The sequence below is a fragment of the Rhinopithecus roxellana genome, chromosome 11, assembly GCF_007565055.1.
Source record: "Rhinopithecus roxellana isolate Shanxi Qingling chromosome 11, ASM756505v1, whole genome shotgun sequence".
Classification (NCBI taxonomy): Eukaryota; Metazoa; Chordata; class Mammalia; order Primates; family Cercopithecidae; genus Rhinopithecus; species Rhinopithecus roxellana.
Window position 1 is genome coordinate 20196289 of NC_044559.1, and position 14053 is coordinate 20210341.

The 14053-nt window shown below is 38.2% G+C and overlaps 1 protein-coding gene across 1 annotated transcript in view; it reads right to left on the minus strand.

The window, feature by feature from the left end:
• SORCS3 (sortilin related VPS10 domain containing receptor 3) overlaps positions 1-14053 on the minus strand; it is a 621477-nt gene that overhangs the window by 35906 nt on the left and 571518 nt on the right. Inside the window, exons 19-20 of the mRNA XM_030940951.1 lie at positions 11663-11849; positions 5570-5703 (exon numbers count right to left, since the gene is read on the minus strand). Of these exons, the coding sequence (XP_030796811.1) occupies positions 5570-5703; positions 11663-11849 (321 nt within the window). The remainder of the gene's footprint in view (positions 1-5569; positions 5704-11662; positions 11850-14053) is intronic.

Below are 14053 nucleotides of genomic sequence, written 5' to 3' on the forward strand. Positions count from 1 at the left end.
TTTCCCAGACAAGCAAAAGTTGAGAGAATTCATCACCACTAGATTTGCCATATTAGAAATTCTTAAGAAAATCCTGTGAAAGAGAAATAAGGAAAGAATCAGGAAAGCAAGAGGGAAAGAGAGAGAGCAAGAAAGAAAGAGCAAGAGAAAAAGAAAGGAGAAAAAAAGGAAAGAGAGAGAGAAAGAGTGAAAGAAAGAAGAAAGAAGAGAGAGAGAGAGAGAAAGAGAGAAAGGAAAGGAAAGGAAAGGAAAGGAAAGGAAGAAAGAGAAAGAGAGAAAGGAAGGAAGGAAGGAAGGAAGGAAGGAAGGAAGGAAGGAAGGAAGGAAGGAAGGAAGGAAGGAAGGAAGAAGAAGAAGAATAAGAAAGAAGAAAGAAGAAAGAAAAGAAAGAAGAAAGAAAGAAAGAAAGAAAGAAAGAAAGAAAGAAAGAAAGAAAGAAAGAAAGAAAGAAAGAAAGAAAGAAAGAAAGGAAAGGAGTGAGGGAGGGCAGGGCAGGCAGGCAGGCAGACACAAGAAAATACAAAAACCACTGGTAGAACAAACAAACAAAAAAGGAAGATAAAAGATTCAAATGAAAACAAAACAAAACCACTATGATAAACAATAAGAGAGAAAGAAAGGGACAAAGGTATACAAAACAACCAGAAATTAATTAATTAATAAAATGATAGAAATAGGCCCTCACACATCAATAACCTTGAACGTAAACAGATTAACTTTCCTCAGTAAAGATAAAGCTAATGAAATGGATTTACAACACAAACACACACACACACACACACACACACACACACACACACACACACACACTGACCACAATATGCTGCCTACAAGGAACTCATCCCACCTGTCATGACATATATAGACTGAAAGTAAAAGGATGGGAAAATACATTCCATGCAAATGAAAACTGAAAGTTAGTAGGAGTAGCTATATTTATATCAAAGAAACAAACTTTAAGTCAAAAACAATAAAAAAACAAAAACATACAAAGAAGATCATTATATAATGATAATGGGATCAATTCAGCAAGAAAATATCATAATTCTAAACATATATGCACCCAATACCCCAGCGCCCAGATACACAAAGCAAATATTAGTAGATCTAAAGGGAGACATAGAATCCAACACAATAATAGTTGGGAACTTCAACACTCAACTCTCAGGATTAGACAGATTATCTAGACAGAAAACAAAGAAACATTTCACTTAAACTGCACATTAGACCAAATGGACCTAACAGATATTTACAGAAAATTTTATCCAAGAGCTAGAGAATATACATTCTTCTCATCAGCCAATGGAACATTCTCCAAGATCTACCACATGTTAGGACACAAAACAAGTCTGAACAAATTTTGTAAAGTTGAAATCATATCAAGTATCTTCTCAGACAACAATGGAATAAATCTAGAAATCAATAACAAGAGGAACTTTAGAAACTGTACAAATACATAGAAATTAAATGATATGCTTCTGAATGTTGGGTCAAGAAAGAAATTACAGAGTAAATTTTAAAAAATTTGAAACAAACAAACAAAAAAACCCCAGAAACACAACATACCATAACCTATGAGATATAGCAAAAGCAGTGCTGAGAGGTAAGCTTATAGCAATAACTACCTACATCAGAAAAGCAGAAGGATTTCAAATAATACAATCTGCAACTCATGGAACTAGAAAAGCAAGAACAAATAAAACTCCAGATTAGTAGAAGATAAGAAATAATAAAGATCAGAGGAGAACTAAACAAAACAGAGACTAAAAAATAATACAAAGGATCAATAAACCAAAAGGTTGGTTTTTTTGAAAAGATAAACAAAATCAATAAACCACTTGCTAGACTAACCAAGAAAGAGTAAAGACTCAAACAAAATCAGAAATGGAAAAGGAGGCACTGCAACTGATACCACAGAAACACAAAAGATCGTTAGAGACAATTATGAACAACTATATATACTAATAAATTGAAAAACCTAGAGAAAATGGATAAATTCTTAGACACATGCAACCTACCAAGATTGAATCAGGAAGAAATAGAAAGCCTGTACAGGCCAATAACCAATAATGAGATTTAATTAGTAATAAAAAGTCTCCCGAACAAAGAAAAGTCTATGATCAGATGGCTTCACTGCTGAATTCTATCAAACTTTTAAAGATGAACTAATTTCAACTCTTCACAAACTATTACAAAAAATTTAAGAGGAGGGAATGCTGCCTAACTCATTCTACAAGACCAGCATTACCCTGATACTTAAACCAGACAAGAACTCAACAAAAAAAGAAAACTGTGGGCCAATAGGTTTGATGAATATAGAATCGAAAATTCTCAATGAAATACTAACAAACTGAATTCAACAGCATGTCAGAAAAAAATATACATCAAGATCAAGTTGAATTTATCCCAGGGATGCAAGTATAATTTAACATACACAAGTCAATAAATGTGACACATTGCATCAATAGAGTGAATGACAAAAAACATACTATCATGTTTAATAGATTCAGAAAAAGCATTTGATAAAATTTAATATCGCCAATGATAAAAAGTCTCAACAAACCAGCATGGAAGGAATGTACCTTAATGTAGTAAAGGCTATATGACAAATCCATAGTTAATATCACACTGAATCAGGAAAAGTGGAAAGCCTTCCCTTTAAAACCTAGGACACGAAGATAAGGATGCTGATTTTCACCACTCCTATTCAATATAGGACTGGAAGTCCTAACCAGAGTTATCAGGCAAGAGAAAAAAAAAAAAAAAAAAAAGACCATCTAAATTTAAAACGAAAGAGTCAAACTGTCCCTCTTTGCTGATGTATATTTAGAAAAACTTAGAGACTCCATGAAAAAACTCTTAAATCTGATCAACAAATTCAGTAAAGTTGCAGAATACAAAATCAACATATAAAAAACAGTAGTGTTACATATCAATTAAAACAAAAACATAAAATACCCAATATCTTGTACTTCAGCACCATCAAAAATGAAATACTTCTGTATAAATTTAACAAAATGTGTATGAGATCCATGTAGGAAAAACTACAAAACTCTGTTGAAAGAAATCAAATAGAGATAGTCCATGTTCATGGATAGGAATACTTAATATCGTGAAGATGTCAGTTCTTACCAATTTGATCTATAGATGCAATCCAATGCCAGTCAAAATCCTAGCAAGTTAGTTTGCAGATATTGACAAAGTGATTTGAGACTATATATGGCAAAGGAAATGACTCAAAATACTTAACATAAAATTGAAGGTGAACAAAGTTGAAGAATTGACTCTACTCAACTTCAGGATCTATTATAAATTTACAGTAATCAAAACAGGTTGTACTGGTAGAAAAAAACAGGAAAACAGACCAACGGAATCAAATAAGTAGCCCAGAAATAGACCCACATAAGTGTAATCAACTAATTTTTCGCAAAGCAGCAAAATTAATACAATGGAGCAAAAATGGTATTTTCAACAAATGGTGCTTGAACAACTGGACATCCACATGCAAAAAAAAAAAAAAAAGAATCCAGGCATAAACCTTATGCCTTTAAAAAATGATCTCAAAATGGATCATAGATCTAAATGTAAAACTCAAAACTATAAAACTCCTAGACGACAACATAGGAGAAAACATTGATGATGTTGGGTTTGGTGAAGTCATTTGAGATACACCACCAAAGACATGATTCGTGGAAAAAAGAACTGATAAGCTGGACTTCCTTAAAATTAAAAACTTTTGTCTACAAAAGACACTATCAAGAAATTGAAAAGATAAGCCGCAGAGTGGAAGAAAATATTTGCAGAAGACATATCTGATAAAAGATTATACAATAATACACAAAGAATTCTTAAAACTCAATAAATAATGGAACAATCCGATTTAAAAATAGGCCACAGACCTTAATAGACAACTCACCACAGATGTTATATAGTTGGCAAATAAGCATATGAAAACTTTTTCTAAATAATATGTCATCTGGGAAATCCAAATTTAAACAAAAATGTGATACCATGACATGGCTATTAGAATGACCAAAATCCAGAACATGACACCATCAAATGCTAGTGAGGATGTGGAGCAACAAGAACTCTCATTCATTGCTGGTGGAAATGCAAAATGGTCCAACCAGTTTGGAAGACAGCTTGGTGGTTTATTTCAAAACCAAACATACTGCTACCATAAGATCCAGAAATCATGCTCTTAGTATTTATCCAAAGTAGTTGAAAACTTATGTCCACACCAAACTTGCCCATGAATGTTTATAGCAGCTTTATTCATTATTGCCAAAACTTAGAAGCAACCAATATGCTCTTCAATGAGTGAATAGATAAACAAACTGTGATACATATAGACAATGGTATATTATTCAGCACTGAAAAGAAACGAGCTATCAAGACATGGAAAGACATGGAGCAAACTTAAATGCATATTACTTAGTGAAGGAAGCCAATACGAAAACAGTGCATACTGTATGATTCCAACTATATGACATTCTGGAAAAGGCAAAACTCAACAGAGACAGAAGAAATATCAGTGGTTGCCAAGGATTGAGGAGGAGGCAGGTATGAATGGGTGGAGCACAGAGCATTTTTGGGGTAGTGAAACCCTTCTTTTTGATACTATAGTGGTAGATTCATGTCATTATACATTTATCCAAACCTATGGAATGTACAAAACCAGAAATGAATCCCAAAGTAAACTATGGACTCTGAGTGATAATGATATATCAATGTAAGTTCATCTGTTACAACAAATGTAACACTCTGGTGGGGGATGTTGATCATGGAGGAGGCTATACATGTGTAGAAGCAGGGGATATATGGAAAATCTCTGTACCACCTGTTGATTTTGTTGTGAAATTACAACTCCTCAAAAATGAAGTGTTCTTTATAAAACAGGAATGGAGAAGAACATTAAGAACATTAATTTAATTGAGGAATTCTCAGCCAAATTGTTCCCAGCTTCTATCATACAATTGTGGTCATGCTTGACACAGGTGTTGCCATCACCATGGCTGGAAGCAGGGAGTGTATGGCCAGTCCAGAGTTTGGCCTCTTTTGTTCTTTTCTTTGAGATGTGGCAACCTCAGTAACCTGCCTAAAAAGAATGCTAGCATTTCTAGAACAGCTAGTAAGTATTGACAAGGATTCTTTACCTGTGTTATCTCGTTTAATTTTGACAGCCCTACATTTAGATATCAGATAGATAGGGCTACTTAATCTCAGAGATGCTAAGTAACTTCTTTGACATTATATAACCAGTCCAAGGCCAAGATTAAATTAAATAGAACGAATGAAATTTTAGAAATATTGATTAGAGAAGCAAGAACATGAAGGTTCGTAGAGTTTCTCAAAGTACTTTTTCTTGCTCAGGATTATTTGAACTTTCCCTAATAAAGTAATGAACTTGGTGTGAAGAGGTAGGTTTTATTCAATTTTGTGGGCTCATAGGTTTATTAAGTACCTCTTATTGCCTGAATTCTCAGTGCCTCCCAATAGACACATAAAAGCAGGAACATAGGAGCATTCAGTACAGATCTAATTTGACACCAATCAGAAAGGGCCGAACCTTTGTGCTATTGCCGAACCACCAGAAATAGGTAAGGGTCCCCAGTTGACTGGGCCACACGACTGCACTGATGTTGACCTCCTTATTTCTTATGGCAACAAATGGAACTCGGAGATGAACATGCTCCACAGGACCTAAGGAAACAGAAAAAAATGACAGTGTTTGTATTTCTGGATGTGGGCACTGTATTACACCCCTAGATTCTTAACCTTAATTTCTATTAGCATCCCCTGTAATAAAGAAGGGTCAGAAAATCATACACATTGGGAGGTGTGCATATGCACTTGAAATGAAGCACTGGGTATAATAGGGAACTCAAAGCAAGTTTCAGATTTTTTGAGTGGCATCTGAACTAAATTTACATCTGATAAGCCTAACCACAGATGCTTATGAACCTCTAATACAAGGACAAAGCTGATTTACTAGACACTTAGCCAATAAATGGGAAGATAAACAGCAGTCTATTTTGTTATTGATGATTAGCCTGTATTGTGATTTGGGGTCAATGCATTGTGTGGAGGGCTCTTCCATTATTCCTGATTGTTAATGGGTTTCCATCTCCTTCAACAATTGGCCATTGTGCCTTATCATCTGCAGTACACACTGGGTGTCATTCAGAAACTGGCAAGGCTGTTTTCCAAAAAGGGAAAAGTATATCTCCCTAAATCAAAGGAGACACAAATGTCAGATTCCCAAATAATAAAAAATCTGCTTGCAGAAAGGTAACCAAGCTTCTCATTTTTTCCCTCAGAAAACTGATAAAAGCAGCATGATATTCTAAAGTAGCAAGTAGAATAATATACATGAACACACCCTAGGCAATAAGTGAGGATTTTAGTTTCCAAACTAAAATGAGAAGAGGACAAAGCTGATGAAAAGGTGTTAATGTGGCCGGGCACGGTGGCTCACACCTGTAATCCCAGCACTTTGGGAGGCTGAGGTGGGTGGATCACCTGAGGTCAGGAGTTTGAGACCAGCCTGGCCAACATGGTGAAACCCCATCTCTACTAAAAATACAAAAACTAGCTGGGCATGGTGGCAGGTGCTTGTAATCCCAGCTACTCGGGAGGCTGAAGCAGGATAATCACTTGAATCCAGGAGGCGGAGGATGCAGTGAGCTGAAATCGCACCATTGCACTCCAGCCTGGGCAACAAGAACAAAACTTCATCTTAATAAAAAAAAAAGAAGGCGGGGGGGTGGCCAGTAATGTATCAGTGTTGCATCTGAGAGGTAAATAATTTTTTAACACTGCAAGATTTTTTCTTCCTTTTTCCCTCCTTTCCTAACTCTTTTCCTTACTTTCCTTTCTATCTTTCTGTCTTCCTCCCTCCTTCTTTCTCTTATTTAATCCTTCCTACATACCCAAATCCAAATAAAATATTTTAATTCTCTTCCTACTATGTCAGAGCACATTTCCTTAGTTTCCACCATCATCAATTTGATGAGTACAAGTAACTGAAGAGACTTCTATATGAAGTTCTTAAGCCACAACTATAGCAAAGACATCTCTTCAGCCTAGATGGCTTGAATTCTTCTTATTGGTGGAGCATTTTTCAGGCCATCTAGCCATCCTTATTTGCTTCCCTGGTAATTCTGGAGACAAGTCAGTTCAAAGGGAAGAAAACAGATAGATGTTTCTCATTTCAACTCTGGCACAAATGTACTTATACGATTTTTTCCTTTATCTTACGAGTCTTAATCCTACACAGACTATTACCTTGTTGTAAAAGTAAGGACATTTGCTCTGCCTTCCTTATAGTAATAAGAACATATGAAATTGTTATGTGGTTGTTTAAATTGTTATGTGGTTGTTTAAACATATGAAATTGTTATGTGGTTGTTCATACAATTAATGAAAGAATGTCATGATTTCTACCACTACTGCCCACCACCACCACTGCCATCACTGTTTCTGTCTGTCACTGGGTAGAAGTCCCTCTAAGGACTTCAGTGAGCATTCTCCTGAGTCTAACTGGACATATTCTGTGTCATAGGTAATTTTATATTGAAGGGGAAAGTGTTTGGACAGCGACTGCTATTTGGGTGGGGAGACCAGTCAGGCCAGTGTATGAGCAAAGGATAAATGCTTGAGGGGGATGGATGCCCTAGTTTCCATGATGTGCTTATTTCACATTGCATACCTGTATCAAAACATCTCATGTACCCCATAAATACATATACCAACTATGTACCCACAACAATTAAAAATAAAATAAAACTGAATACTTAAAAGGAAGAGTATCTACAGCCTGAGAATGCTTTCTGCCCAAAGTTCTCTGCCTTGACCCCAGACATATGGCATCTCAAGATTTCTCTTAGCAAACACTTTCAACTTTTGTCAATTCAGATACACATTTGGTTGAAGGTTGACTTATTTTAAATAAGAATTTTTTTGTTATTATTTTTGTATGATTTGTTTGTTCATGAGAGTAAAAAAGGCACAAGATGTGAGAAAATAATGGATAATTTCATTGCTTTATTTACTCATTTTTAGGAGTTTACCTAATTTATGTCTCTTTATAGTTTGTGTTTTATTGATCAATGGGGAAGAGAAAGAGGCTGTGGGGAGGGGCTCCTGGCTAGTCCACTTCCAAGGAGGGAGATGAAAAACTTCTTTCTCCATGCCCAGATTCAAATCTCTCATTTTTCTCCTGACAGGAAAGGGGCCCCTTTAGGGGACCTTTTCACCCTCAAAGTCACTGCTTCTGTTCTCATTGTTATCCTCCAGAAAGCATGAAACCCATTCCCCAACACACCTCATGGGAACCCTGGGATCTTCCACAGTTAAGCAATGATGCAGCTGTGGTTCATGGCCTTGAGTTTCTTCTTGGCTTTCTGTCACTTGGGGGCCTTGGCTCAGTGGGAGCTGACAGTGTCAGGTCCTCTGATACCCAAGAAGATAAAAGGAGACCCCCTTCTCCATAAACTCATGCCAAACACAAAAAGGATGTGGTGTTTACGACTTGGAAGACCATCACTCATGGTTGCATTTATTCCGCTTCAGGACAAGCGTGTTTGGTTAAAAATAATCCTAAGGAACACTACCATACACCAGTTTTTTTTAGGGCAAAGATTCTGAGCCAGGAGCCCTGGGCTTTGATGTGGAGACAAACCAAGGATCAATGAGAAGAGATGACAGCTGAGCAGATTCAGGAAGAAACAGTGCAAACTTCTAAATTTCTCACTGTCAAATAGTGCCCCTTTTGATAAAAATCTAATAATCTGTGTGAGATTGGTTATTATGGGCAGCTAACAACTACGTTTGTTAGCTAATGGCCCAAGATAAGGCCAAGAGCAGTCTCCACAATAAAAACTGTCTGGAAAATGCAGCCATGATTGATTTGGAGGGAATTATGAGCACAATAAAAGTTTCAAGGAACATTTCCTCCCTCATGCACATAAGCCACGGTATAAACCTGTTCCTTGCTGTTGTGTTTTTTGCCAGTAAGATACATTGGTTGTCACACCCTGAAGGCAAGGCCTACTCTTGGCAGAATCAGAAATGTGGCTGGGGCAAGTCCTTGGAACAGAGAAATGTGAAGTTTGTTTTCCTTCTTTGTCTTCATTTTTAAATGCAGCAAAAATGTCAAGTACGAAGTTAATAGGAAGTACTTAGTAAATACTCTAATTTATCATGCACCAAGCTGGGTGATAGGCAGCATTCCGCACACTGTGCCAAAAAATAACATGGACCTCAAAGTGCTGTCCTTAGGAAGGTCTGCGTGCAAGTTGGCCCTTGGCTGGTATCTGGGAACATGGCCCTGGGAGTGTTTCCAGTCAACCATTAACTGATAAGAGTGGTTCGCTCTGCCTAAACTGTTTTTGCAAACAGTATTGTTTATTCCCAGTGCTTTCCATTGGGAATCTGGAGTTTTGTTATATGCCAGGCAGAGGGTACCTACATGACTGGCCCCCATTAAAAACTTTAGGCACTGAGTCTCTAATGAGATTCTGTTTTAGACAGCCTTTTTATACATGTTACAACTCATTGCTGGATAAAGGAGAGTCCTGTGTGACTTTGTGGGGAGAAAACTCATGGAAGCTTCTGCCTCGTTTCCTCCAGACTTTGCCCCTTGAGCCTTTCCCTTTGAGGATTCTGTTTTGTACTCTTTCACTGTAATGAATCATAGTCACGAGTGAAACTTTAGCTGAGCCCTGTGGGTCTGCCTAGTGAATCACCAAACCTGGTGGTGGTCTTGGGGATACCCAACACATGCACACCTCATCCAGCTTGATTCTCACAGCCTCCCTTTTAGCTAAGTACTGAAGATAAAATTTTTTTTTTTTTTTTTTTTTTTTTTGACAGTCTCGCTCTGTCTCCCAGGCTGGAGTGCAGTGGCGCCTGGCTAATTTTGTGTATTTTCAGTAGAGAGAGGTTTCACCGTGTTAGCCAGGATGGTCTCAATCTCCTGACTCCGTGATCTGCCTGCCTTGGCCTCCCAAAGTGCTGGGATTACAGGCGTGAGCCACCGCGCCCAGCCAGCATTGAAGATAAGAAATTGGAGGTTTATAAAGCCTAAGAACATTGGCCAATAGCAGACATTTAACAAAGGAATGTGATCGGAATTCAAGCACAGATCTCCCTTGTTCTAAAGCCTGGGCTCATGAACACTGTGCACATCACCCACCTGGGTTTCTGACCTGGTGCTTCTGGCACAGAATGGTTGTAGTTGATGTGGTGTGGTTCTCACCACTTTGCCTGTTTATGGCTCATTTGTAGCAGCACCCTACTTCCCCACCAGAATGGAAACTCTGTAAGAGGAGGGCCATATCTGCATTGCTACCTCCTAGTGCCTAGCAGAGTGCCTTGCATATTTTAAGACTTCAACAAATTTTTGTTAAATTAATTAGTGAATGATTGGATGTTTTTTTGTGTGTGTGTTTACTATAACAAAAGCCCCATGAGGCAAGGTAGCAGTCAGAATTAAGCTATTTTAAAACTGGAGTTCAGGAGATCCAGAGATGAAATCATTTATCTCATGGCCATGTAGCCTGTCATTTTTAGGGACACGACTGAGCTACATAATCCAGGTCTCCTCTCACACACATCCCTTATCACTTTTGGTCCCTTTACTGGCATTGTGACCAGAGAGCTAGGAGACCAGCTAGCTTACTGTTTGCCAGGAACCTCTTAGGTGTAGGTTGTTTATATGATAGAGTTGATGCCATCACTGAGTTGTTAATAGGAGGGTGCTCCTTGTTTTCACTTAGACTCTTTCAGAACTTATAATTTCACCATATGTAGCATATTACCTGGAAATTATTGTGGGGTATGTAAGAATGAACCATGGAAGTCCTTAGACTCAAGAATATCACTGATACCCATGTGGGAAACCAATCCCAGTCCCATGACAACATTTCCTTGACCTGACATTCTAAAATCACAATATTAAAGTTTCAGTTTACCTGCATCAAATTCTAGAATAGACAATACACAAAATGCATCGAGCACAAATGAAATATTTTGGAGCACCAACTGTTCTTTTGGTTTGTGCCAAGCAACAGCCAATAGCAATGAAATAGATTCTAGGACAACAAAATATTTTTGGACAGTTCTTAGAATTGTCAAAACAGAATGAACTTGCAGTAACCTTGTATGTAAAAATTAGTTTTGTGTGTGTGTTTAGTTCTACATTAAAAATATCTAAATGTGTTTCTTTAATCCTTCTTTGGCTCTTACAACACAAATAACAGTTGACTTTGACTTTTGCATTCTTCATTCATGATAGATTGAGAATGAGCCTGAGACTATCAACCAGATGGCTTGTTTCTTTTTCATTTCGAGGATTCTCCAAAAGGAAGAGAGGAGACTTTTACCTGAATGTGTATGCAAGCACACATTTATATCAGAGCAGAGTGGTGCTGAAAAGGAGGGCCCAGTTGGTAATATGTTATCCAAACTTCAAAATAATCAATCTACTTCTGTATCATAAAACTCAGAAACACAGATGAGTACATATCTCCACCATTTGGTTTGGGTAATCATAGTAGTCACACTGAACCTGGTCTCAGCTCTGAATTTTAGGAAGTCTGAACAGAACAAGTTGCCAACTGGGAATAAAGGGAAAAGGGGGCTGGTGCCTGCTACTTACAAACCACATGCAGGAAGAGGACAGCTGTATCTGAGCCAAGGTTGTTCTCTGCATAGGCTGTCACCTGGAAGATCCCTGCACTCTTATACACGTGCTTGATGCCGTCCTCGATGGGGCTGAAGTTTGCGTAGGACACAGCAATCCCATCCCCAAAGTCAAGCTGGATGTTTGTCCTTTGGAGATCACCCTGCAAGACGGCATAGCAGATGGGTCAATTTACATGGTCCAGCCATACTCCTATCTGATGCTTCCTCCTGTTGCTTCAGCATCAACCTCTGATGACCCATCGTCTTTCCCAAGGGGCTGAAACACCTGCAACACAATGATCACACTCCCATCTGATCCACAGGGCACTATGGGCAGGCACTATGGACCTATTGTCTTCATCATCCAAGCTCAGGGCAACCTGAGTTGGTATGACACTGGCAATAGTAGGCAAGGTAGACCCTCTATAAAGTTCTGAAGGGAAGCCAGGGTTTCACTGACTCCCTCACATACATGGTTTAATTCTCCTTCTGTGTCCTAATAATAATTGCAGTCATAGTAGCAGCAAATAGTTACAGAGGTTCTTTTGTTAGTGCCAAGCAAGTACTCTCCTCATAATTCCATATTGTAGAAAGTATTTTGTCCCCATTTGTGTGGGGACAAAAATAAGTAGTTAGACCAAAGTTTCATAGTGAGTACAGGAAGACCAGGTTCCAGACCCAGTCTGGTTTCAATAATGCCTTCAGTTGCCATGCAGTTGTAATTGTTCCTATTTTGAGTATTTGCTATGTTACAAGAATTATGCTACTCACTTAATACATATTATATAACGCCATCTGCAAAATAACAGCAGGGATAGGATGGCGATTCCCATTCTACAGATGAATATTGCATACCACCCAAAATTATACCCTTGTTCTCTTATCCTTGGACTTCCCTAAATCTACCTAAGCCTCCTCTTCCCTGAAGCCTTTTCAGATCATCCCAGCTCACAGATATCTCTGTCTCTTGGAAAGTCAAGAGCTCTCTGTGTACTACCTGGTAACATCATGCCAATGATTCAGGTGAATGCATCTCACCACCTAAAGCCAACATTTAGCTCCTTAAGGGCCTATGCTGAACCCTATTCTTCTTGGTCCCCACCCTACCACCATCACATTGGGCCAACACTTTGGATCAACACAATGCACTTGACCACAAAACAAAGATCCTATATGAAGAAGAATATCATTGCTCTGTTCATATATGAAGATGAATGATAGAATAGAGAAATACATCATTTTGGAATTATGAGCCAATCCTTCTGCCCAGTGAATGTGCACTGATCACAGTTTCACTTTCCATCTCTTCCCCCACAGCAGCCCAGATGTGAATGAAATATTGATAGGTGCTCTCTTGCCCCCCACACAATGTCAACTATCCTTGAGTTTATGAATATAAATTAAAGTGGAAATGAACTGGAGGCAATTCAAATGGATAAGATCGTGACTCTTCACATCCATTCAAGAGAAGGTTTTTATAGCTGTGGTCCTGGAAACTCCCTAGTGGAAATGTGATAATGACCCTCTCTGAATCTTAAAGTCCTTTAATTCAAGCACCTGCTATAAGTGAAGGCTGAGAAATCTGTCAACCCAGGATAAGGAACCTTCACAACCCTGTCCAGTGTGCTCCTGACTTCAAAGGTTTCTGAAGTGCTCATACTTGTGAAAAAAAGACTCCTGGCCTGTTTTGCCTTCTTCCCAAGATCTCAAGAGCACAGAGCAATTTGCATATAAATTTAGAGGGCTGTGTCAATCAGGCAAGCCTTCTTGCTCCACCACTCAGCAAAGAGTGCCTTAAATGCCCTAGTATAGTAAGCAATTCAACAGCTTATAAAAGAAGCAGACAACAGAGATATTCCCATACTGGAATCAATGTATGCAGTCTGATTTTACTGCCCAGATTTCAGAAGACACTAAAAAAGTGAAAGAATACAGCATCTAGCTGATAGAAAAGTAACTAACACAACACTCTTTATAAAGATAACTTTAAAGGATTTCAATAATCTTCCCCACCCTCACGCTCATACTTTCAAGACCTTGTGAAAGCTTTGTGGGCTTTTCTAATCAGTGGGATTAAGGGTTAGAATAAAGCAAAAGAGGCTCCTAAAAGCAACAGATAAAATTCAAATTTCTTTCCTCTGGCCAAGTTTACAGTTTATGGTCTTATGGTAATAAATACTCTCTCAGCAAAGCAGACTTTAATGAACACCCTGAAGAATATATCCACATCTGCATGCTCCAGAGGCAAGTGGGCTCCCACTGCAGACTGGGTCTTTATTGTGGGATAAAGGGAGAAAGGTCAGTAAATACCCCAAGCCCTCTTTCACCCTTGTCTGTCTTCTTTCCAGAAGTTTCAGCTTCTCAC